Source organism: Echinops telfairi, unplaced genomic scaffold (genome assembly GCF_000313985.2).
Source record: "Echinops telfairi isolate 266 unplaced genomic scaffold, ASM31398v2 ScPeMD7_31;HRSCAF=116, whole genome shotgun sequence".
Classification (NCBI taxonomy): Eukaryota; Metazoa; Chordata; class Mammalia; order Afrosoricida; family Tenrecidae; genus Echinops; species Echinops telfairi.
This window is the reverse complement of record NW_022103928.1, coordinates 26,815,999-26,826,068: the sequence shown is the minus strand read 5'-3', so window position 1 is coordinate 26,826,068 and position 10,070 is coordinate 26,815,999. Positions and strand designations below refer to the sequence as shown.

The window sequence follows — 10,070 nt, the reverse complement described above, 5'->3', positions numbered from 1 at the left end:
CTGGCTAGACCAGAGGATGTACACTGGTACAGATAGGAACTGGAAACACAGGGAATCCAGGACAGATGATCCCTTCAGGACTAGTGGTGAGAGTGGCAATACCGGGAGGGTAGAAGGAAGGTGGGGTGGAAAGGGGGGAAATTGAAATTGGAACTTATACTAATGATTACGAAATAAAGAGACTTCTATCACATGAGGATCGGGGGTGGGGTGGGGGTGGGGGGTTGAGGACTATTGCTAAGTCTAACAAGAGCCTAAAGTAGAACGTTATTGTCCACAGGACTCTGCACCCACTGGCCTGTGATCTTTCTGCTTCCGGCTTCACTTTTCTGCATCACCAGCCTGTAGCTACGGGAATCTGAACAGGGACTTATGGACTAGTATTGGACTTATGGGCTTGAGTTGGATTGAGCTGAATGCATTCTTGATTTATCAATACTTTCTTAATATAAAGCTCACACATTTAAAAAATACGGTTAGGAAAAAGAACCAGCAAAGTAGAATGTTCACAAAACTGGGTTAGCAGCCATCCTTGTCATTCCAGGTAATAACTGCATGGTATGTCTTTGCCATTAAATCTGGAAGCAAAACTGACACCTTGCCATTTGGAATACACAGCATATAGCACTTTGTGCCGAGAAAACGGCAGTACAAGTAAGCCCTCATTTTAGATCTGGCTCCCAAAATAAATCTTTTTTTAAAAAATCATTTTATTGGTGGCTCATTCAACTCTTCTCACAATCCACACATACATCAATTGTGTAAAACACATTTGTACATTCGTTGCCCTCATCATTCTCAAAACATTTGCTCTCCACTTAAGCCCCCGGCATCAGCTCCTCCAAAATATCTTAAACAAGTCCTGTAGGTACTGATATATGAGTCATTAGTAGATAAAAGATTTTTGTGAAGATAATCAAATGAGAAAAGCTTTTCACTATTAACACATTAATGTAAACTTGATTCCCTTGTTTTAGGTTGTTTCTAAGGTTTTACTATTACAGTTCCTGGTATTATTAGGTGCTTTCAGGTTGGCTCCAACTCGTAGAAACCCTATATATTAGAAAGCAACACTGTCCGTTCTGTGCCATCTTCACAAGCAACGCCATGTTGGGGCCATCACTACAGCCACTGTGCCAATCATCTCCTTGGGAGGCTTCCTCTTTTTCATTGCCCTTCTAAGATGCACGATGTTGTTTTCCAGGGACTAGTCCCTCCTGATAACATGTCCAACGTAGCCACTCACGTCCAACAAGCATGCTTCATCAAACAGGTTTAATCACTGTTCTGGCAGTCCATGGTTGTAATAGTCTAGGTACTTTGGAGAAACAAATCCACAGCAACTCACGTATAAGAGAGAGTTTTATGTAAAGAAAATGTGCATCACGAAAACATCCCAACCCAATGCTGCCCAAGCCCACAAGTCCAACATTAACCCATTTACCCAACACCAGTCCACAAAATCCTCCACCTCACAAAACAGAGGCAATGATGCCGACTGCAGGAGGAAAGCTGAGTCAGTGAACGAATAAGCATGTCAGCACTGGCAGGGGTCTCCACATGGCTGCTCCAGCACCCAGGGCTGCATCGGGATAGGCCCATGTGGCTTCTCCTTCGGGATGTCTTGTAGGAAGTCAATCTTGCAAGCTGAAGCAGGGAACTGCTAAGGCAGCTGCACCCGGTGCAACCATCACAAAACAAGAGACCCGAGAACTAGAAAGGCGAGGCTTCACCACCCACTTATCCCTCCGCCTTTCAACCAGCCCCACATGTGATTATCGGCCAGGCTGGCACAATTAACTAACTCAATGGTATAGCCAATATTCTTCATCTGGACCTAATTCAAAGGCATCAATTCTTCAGTCTTCAGCTTCACATCAAAAATACCATGGCTTGGGACAAACCCACGTTTATGCTCAAAGGGACATGAAGAGCATTTCCTTTTGAACATTTTTAACACAAAAGTGGTCTTTTTTTTTCTTGCTCTTATTTGCCCATTGCAAGATGTCATTTAACTGCTGTTTCCGTAGGTGTGGATTGTGAATCTAAGTAAAATGAAATCCCTATTTCCGTCTCTTCTCTTTTTATTGTGATGTTGACTATTGGTCTAGTTTGTGAGATTGTTCAAAGACCTCTTCACTTTCAGCAAGCAATGTTGTGTCATCTGCATATTAATGGTTATTAATGAGTCTTCCCCCAAGCCTGATGCCATATTCTTCCTCCACATAATCCGGCCTCTCAGAATATTTGATTCGCACACAGATGGAAGAAGTACAACCACACATCTTTCCTGATTTATACAGGCAATACTCCCTGGTTCTGCAAGAGCACAAGTAAATGTCCTGGAATGTCCATCGGCAATGTGAACACATTGTTATAAACACTGCCTATCATCAATGTCACAAAAGTTGCAGACAACTTTTCTCAGCAGGGCTTTCTGAGGTAGAAATAAATATTTTGTAGTCAACATGTGCTGAGCTTTTTAGGTATTATAGATAGAAAAAAGATCGACAAGGATAAGCCAAGCACTTGTTGACAAATTGCTGCAATTATAAAAAAAAAAAAAGAAGAAATTCCCAAGGCTAACTCATCACCTACTTAACATCATCCCATTCGTATTCATCAGAATATATCACACTCCAATCTATCATCATACCAAAGCTAGTATTATGACTGTAGAGTTCCACTTACGGGTTATATTAAAAAAAACTGATCTGTGAACTAGGCCGACAGGTTGACCTCGCGGAGCTGAGCGCAATAAATGACCTGGCACTGGGACTGGAATGAAGACCGCTGTGTGTATGCCCATGCTATGTATTTGCTTGTACAACACAGACTTACAGGAAGCAGTTGGGACGTCTGCTCATGTAGAGTAACACATTTTAAAACACTCCACCTTTTTTCAACCAAGAAATAGATGGCTTATAAAATAAACAATATCATTTGTGAATACTGTACTCCCACAATCCACTATATGACAGCAAATGGTCAACGTTTACCCTAATGCAAAGGTGGAAAGGTAAGGAGGGGCAGGGAACCTAGATTAATAGACAAAGAATGGAAATAAGAACTCTGACACACTGTGGAAAAGGGTAACCAATCTTACGGAACAACTGTCTAAAAACTGTTGGATGGGAACCTAATTTGCTATGTAAATTTTCACCTAAAACAATAAGATAGAAAGAAATAACAATGCTTAGTTTTGGTACTCTTATAATTTTGTTGTTTTTTAAATAATAGGCTTCTTTACCACCACCCCCAACATTTTTATTGGCATATAATTCACATATCATACAATTTGATAGTTTAATCACATCAAGAAGAGCTGTACAGTTTTAGAACATTTTCTTCATTCTTGTACTCATCATTATTAGCTCCCCATTTTCCCCTAACCTCTTGTGCCATACCTTCAAGGAACCATTAGTTCAGGGACTGGATTTCATATACAGAAAAACATTTTTTCTTTTAAATCACAAGAAAACTAACAAGAATAACAAAGTAAAAGAGATACAAATCTCAAATGAAAAGAAAATATTAAAAACCACAACAAATATAAATGGATCCTAGGAGAGATCAAATGATGAGTGCTAAATTTTAACCTAACTGCACCTGCAACAATCAAACTTCCAATCATTCTGCATGAAAGCAAGGCTAATCCCTTGGTCCATGGTCAAAGGGGATTCACCAGGGACTAAATTCACATGAATTATATTTCTTAATTTGACAAAGTGCTTCAGAAGTCTGCCTTCCCCTGTACTCCTTTGCAAGTAAATGTCTTATCCTTTCTAAAAATTTGTTTTCCTTTCACGTATTAAAAGTTTAGAAAAGTCGTGTCATTAAAACTTTAGTGTTTCTCAAACTTATCTCAAGGCCATAGAGTTCATGGGAGCATGGACTCTGATGTCAGACCACTACCACTTTGTATATTATTCCACAACCTGTGGAACAGTGTGGGTTCCAGGAACTGCATGAGATATGGCTGGATGGGGCACTTAAAATAGAACTCAGCCCAAACATACATCAGCTAGTCCTTAAACAGAAGCTGATCCTCTCCCAATATCCCATTATTCTTAGCTTATATAATAGCATCTGTTAAGATTCTCTGCTACACTCTGTAGAATGCCCGTTAAGGAAATACAGAAATAAAGTTTCCAAGACAGGCCATCTCCTGACTCAGGTGGGGAAAAAAACCCAAAAACACCCAAGTGATTCTGATTTAAGTTTTTGTTTCTGCACTTTTATGTAAAATTGTGGGAAAATCTCAAATCTCTAATACTTCTAGGCATAAAGTTTGGCTGTAAAATTAGATATTACAAAGAGCTGCTCTGATTCAACTAAAAATAAGCGTGTAGTGTTTTGTAGGCATCTTAGGCGCATGCAAAAGGAGAAACAGATAAAAATTTTATGTTGTTAATTGCTTTTGTTCATGAAGACTTGAATTATTTCCTCTAGGAGAAAAAAATTACCCTGCAAGTAAAATTTATATACACACTAAACCCAAAACCAAACTCACTGCCTCAAGTCAATGCCACCTCATAGCGACCCCAACTGCCCCCCTAAGTTCCCAAGACTGCAACTGTTTATGGGAATAGAAAGCCTCATCTTGGTCCTGCAAAGCTGCTGGTGGCTTCAAACTTCGAACCTTGCTGATTAGCAGCAGAAAGCGAAACCAGTATGCCACCACAGCTCCCTATAAATACACAAAGGTATTCAAAAAACATCTTTTAGTAAAAACATCCTCATAAAAGTCTTTTCTATGGACAGGAAATGTATCAAACATCTGAAATTGCTGTTAACACAAGCCACTCGGGCCTTATATAAGCTGGCGGAGCAGTTAATACACACAAATGCTAAGCTTTTAAATACTTAAATAACACACACTATTTAAAGCTTTTAAATAGTCACTTCTCAATTATTCATATTAATGAAGAGAAGTCATAATACATTGTACTTAAATAAACTATTACGAAACCAACTTAAGCAACTATTTTTCAGACACTTTCGAAATATGTTTTCTAACCTCAATTATTGAAACAAAAAAATTATTGAAACAAAACTACTTTCCAATGCAGCAGGGTTCCGATATTGGTAACAAGCTTACCAAGGAATGAGAGTGTCACACAACGGAGCGATTTCTATTTCATAACAGCAATCGGCGCTTAGCCATCTGGTTTTGAATTTTCAACAACAAATGATCCACTGCCGTTGTGAGCATTTCTCCAAGTACATGGTTTCAGTGAGTTAAGTACATCACTAAACCTCTTTTGGACTGTTTCAATTGCTGATCATGGGACCAAACTCTTCCTTCGTTGTGAGGTCTAAGGGCTTGGGACCATGGGGAACGCTTAACAGATTCTCGGTAACTACTACCTGTGTTATTTTCTGCACAATTCTTACTAACTCGGTGGTTAAGGCTTAGGGTACATCCGGGTTCTTCGAACGCTTCAGCTAGCGGCCGAGAAGCGCGGGGCTTTCGGTCCCCAGCTACTTTCAGCCAGTTAACAAGCTACGGCTGTGAGGTACCTTCGTTTGTAAACAAGCAGCCTACCGCTGTGATGTTCCAAATCGTTCCCAGCTAAACCGTACGCTGCAAGAGGCCTGGTCCCCGGGACCCCTCCACCGCCCAGTCGGCGCAGCCCGCGCCCCTGCCTCCCGTGCAGCCTCGTGGGGGGTCCCGCGGCTCCGCGACTGGGCCCCGACCCAGGGCCACGCACCCACCCACCCAGCTCCCGCTCCGACCGCGGCGCTGCTTCCGCTCCGAGAAGCTCGACGGCGGACAACGGGGGTAACTTTCTACGAGGTTTCTCGGCCGCGACCGCAGGGTCCCGAGAGACAAGACCACGGCAGCGCAGCCTGGCAGGGCCTGGGAAGGGGCCCGACGGGGCCTGGCGCTCCCGGATCCCACAGAGCCCCGGGGAAAGCACCGGTTGCCACCCCCACCCCACGCCCGGGTCCAAAGTGCGGCCAGCGCCACGGGCCCGCGCACCGACCTGCAAGTGACCTGCTTGGTGCTGCTCATGGTGGCTGGGTTCAAAGGCAGTCGTCCCGCCACCGCCTCCCGCTCTCACCACAGCCGCCTCAGCGTCGGCCCTGCCCATCTGCGCGCCGCGTCACGGCGGCGACGCGCTCCGCCCCCTGCGTGAGGCACCCGGAAGGCGCCGGCCGGAAACCTAGCCGCCGTCACAATGGTTCCGCCAGGGTGGGGTTGCTCTGGTGCTCCCGTCCCCGTCCTCCCGCTCCTTCCTGCGTAGCTTCGCGTGAGGTTGGCTGGTACTCTAGTTCCGTCCAGGCTTTTCCTGGATCCCATCACCAGTAGAATTCCTGAGGGATATCTCTTGTCCCCGGGTTTCCGGACACTTTCCCCAGGGACAACGCCCGCCTCTTCCCAGGCACTTTGATCCCCAGTACTCCCGCGGGGCCGCGTTTGCACTCCCTCCGCCGCTTTTCTAGCGGGAGTGACTCCTTTGCCGCCGCCGCCGCCTCCCGCAGGTTATAAACGGCACACGCAGCAGATTTACTTCTTGCCAACACGGAGGCAGGGAGAATTTCGGCTTGGATAAAAAGAAAAGGAAGAAAGAGACTGCATCTCCAAGAGAGTCGAGGAGGGAGTTTTCAAAGGAAAGATGAGAACAAAGAAAGTATACATACTCATGCAATATCTGGGGGGGGGGAGTTATACGTTATTCATAAGGGGCTGGGCTACGTCTGGGCGCAAGTGTGGCCTTGGACCCTTCTTTCTGGGATGGGTAGGGCAACAGGGTCATGTCAAGTCAGGTTCTGGACAGTTGCCTCTGAAATAAACCTCTAATAAACCTCTCAATGGGGCTTACCAGCTTCTTGCTCCTGAAAGAAAGATCTCCATGAGAATTTATCTGTTTCTTAACCTCGAGAAGTGTAGTGGTGTTTAGGGGAGGCTATTTTTAAACTAATTTATCTGTCCAATGAGGCTTCAATTTAAACAAGAGGAACTTTTTTTTAATCGTTTTATTAGGGGCTCATACAACTCTTATCACAATCCATACATACATCAATTGTGTAAAGCACATTTGCACATTCATTGCCCTCATCATTCTCAAAACATTTTCTCTCCACTTAAGCCCCCGGCATTAGGTCCTCATTTTTCCCCTCCCTCCCGGCTCCCCCCTCCCGCATGAGCCCTTGGTAATTTATAAATGGGTATTTTGTCATATCTTGCCCTGTCCGACGTCTCCCTTCACCCACTATTCGGTTGTCCGTCCCCCAGGGAGAAGGTCACACACAGTTCCATGTAATCGGTTCCCTCTTTCCAACACACTCTCCCTCTACCCTCCCAGTATCGCCACTCACACCACTGGTCCTGAAGGGATCATCCGCCCTGGATTCCCTGTGTTTCCAGTTCCTATCTGTACCAGTGTACATAAGAGGAACTTTTTTATTCCCAGTTTACTCACCAGACCTAACCTGGTTTGCTTCCTTAGATCCTATCTCAACTGTTTCCACCAGACAATCCCCACCCCCACCCTCACCCCAAGGAGGGACACATGGAGAGAGGCTGATGGAGCCAGAGAAACAACATGGAGACCCCTGCCAGTGCTGAGATGCTTACAACGCCACTGATCCACAAGACTTCCCACCCGCTGGCCTGTGATCTTCCTGCATTCGGCTCATTACATGTGTTTCGTGAGTCTGAAGAGGACTTTATAGACTGGTATCAGACATATGGGCTAATATCGGACTTATGGACTTGATCTGCACTGGGCTGGGATGTTTTCTTAATGTACAATTACTCTTTATATAAGGCTCTTTCTTATACAACTATGAGTGTCTATGAATTTGTTTCTCTCGTCTACCTGGACTAACACATTAATCAACCAGGCATAGTTACATAAAAGGTAAGACAACTAAAGAACGAATCCAACACCCACTAAAGGAGTTAGGGGAAAGCATCTTTGGTTCTTGGAAATCTTGGGCCCCATGGTTCCTGCTACGCCTAGGACCTCTCCGTTTAATATGTGTAACTAACTCTGTGCTTCGAGCCTTGTGTGTTCCAAGGTTTTCAAAACGTTTTTGCCTTCACCAGTCAAACCTATACAGAGCTGTATATGGTTGGGTTCCAACCCCCAAGACACTCACTGGACCCCACCGAGACAGGACAGCAATAAGCCTTTCATCACCCCTGTCCAGCAGGAAGCAGTTACAGAAAATGAGACCCTCAGCCCTATTCCCTGTTGTCAAAGGCAGGAATCATGAGTTCAGATGAGGATAAAACTGCCCCTGGCAATTCCAAGTGTTTCCTTCCCATGCTCTTGCTCACAGACTCTTCACCGCCAACACCTTCCCGTGCGCACCAAAAGCCTCCCATGTGCGTCAGAGGCCATGTCACCCGCTTCATGCAAACTTGGTGCTCTCCCAACCCCAGCCTCAAGTCTCCACCCAAGAGGGTATATTTGTCCATGCCTTCCTTTGTGTTGGGGCTACTCTTCCCATCCTGGAGCAGTCCGGCAAGCTGCGCTTCCCAGTCAAGCCTGTTACTTGATCCCCGAATTTCAGCCTGTCTTTTTCTATCATGCATAGTCCTTGAGTCAGGCCCTGAGTGCCTCAGGGAAGCCCCTGGACCAGTATTGTAAGCTCTTCTGTCTCACATAATGTATTTGTCCCAATCATGTCCCCCAGTCTCACTTCTGGAGTTCCACCAGAAACTAGGATGTGGTTAATCTGCTGACAACCATGTGTGACGGTTTTCTCTGACCTGTTTTAGGGTACAAAAGAGATCTCAATCTCAAAATTTAAGGAGAACATTTATAAAGTCTTAAAAGGGACAAAGACGTAGACACATCCAGATGAGGGAGCCCATTAGCATGAGGTCAAAATGACATTGAAGGATTCAAGTCAGGGCACTATTTAAATAAGGCACGGAACAAAGGAAATTGTCACAATTCAATAAGGGTAGCAGATCAATACATCAGAGCAAATCAATACATCAGAAGCAGGAACAGGGCCACGATTGGGGCAAACACATTATGTTAGATAGAAGGGCTTATAAAATTGGTCCAGAGCTCTGTGACCAGTTCAGTCAGGGCGCAACCGGCACACACACCCCTGTACTATCCCCAGTCTGGTGATCTCCATCACGCACACATCCCGGAAAGCCCCTTAGAGAGCTCCTCCTTCCCTGGGCTGGCTGGAGAGGGTGGAGGTCATCTATTTCCAATGCACTATGCCTGAGGCCAAGATTATCTCCACCCTTGGTTAAGGATCACAAAGAATTCGATGGAGGATAAATCTCTGCGGGGACTCTGCAATTGGATTTGGGGCTGTCACAGCCATCCATAGGCTTTTGCAAACAAGGGTGTTCAGAATTTGAGCTCTAACACACCTCTCATGTCCTCTCTAAAACTCTGTCTCAGAAAGCCCTTTGGACATTAGGACCTCTGGCAAATGGTCTCCATCATCTTGTCCTTGTCCCATTTAGGACTTAAGGTCTTAACATTTTTTTAAAAGTATGTTTCCTGCTGTGAGGCCCCTTATGTGTACACTCTGCTTTATTGTTGCTTATCTTCAGAATTCGGGAGATTGGTTCATTAAATTGTGGTACAACTAAACGTGCACTCATTTGAAAGCATGAGCTGAACCTACCTATATTAATGGTACTTTGGGAAAAGTTTCCAAGAGGAGAGAGAAAAATACACACATTTTGCAACAGTATACAGTGTAGCATTGGGGGCTTAAGGAATTGTGTGGAAATATTAGCTTAGTGGTCGAATAGGAGGGATTCTTTTTCTTCATACACTTGTTTGGTGGGTGAGAAAATTACTTGGAAGAAAAGAGCCATTTTACCTTTTTGGTATATTTTTGTGCAGTTGCTTAAATTTTTTTTAATTAAAGAATAACAGGGGGAACCAATTACAGGGATCTACATATAACCTCCTCCCTGGGGGATGGACAACAGAAAAGTGGGTGAAGGGAGACATCGGACAGTGTAAGATATGAAAATAATAATGTATCAAGGGTTCACGAGGGAGGGGGAAAAATGAGGAGCTGATGCCAGGGGCTTACGTGGAGAGCAAATGCTTTGAGAATGAACAGGGTAA

General features: G+C 44.6%; 1 protein-coding gene across 4 annotated transcripts in view; it reads right to left on the bottom strand.

The window, feature by feature from the left end:
• MKRN2 (makorin ring finger protein 2) overlaps window positions 1-10,070 on the bottom strand; it is a 40,407-nt gene that overhangs the window by 20,771 nt on the left and 9,566 nt on the right. Inside the window, exon 1 of one of the 4 annotated variants that reach the window (XM_045290111.1) lies at window positions 5,991-6,075. The exons of 1 other annotated variant lie outside the window; for it this stretch is intronic. In XM_045290111.1, the coding sequence (XP_045146046.1) occupies window positions 5,991-6,019 (29 nt within the window). In that variant the 5' untranslated portion in view covers window positions 6,020-6,075. Of the gene's footprint in view, window positions 1-5,101; window positions 5,171-5,722; window positions 5,793-5,990; window positions 6,076-10,070 lie in introns of those variants that run through there. 2 more of the 4 variants (XM_045290113.1, XM_045290112.1) reach the window with 2 other exon arrangements.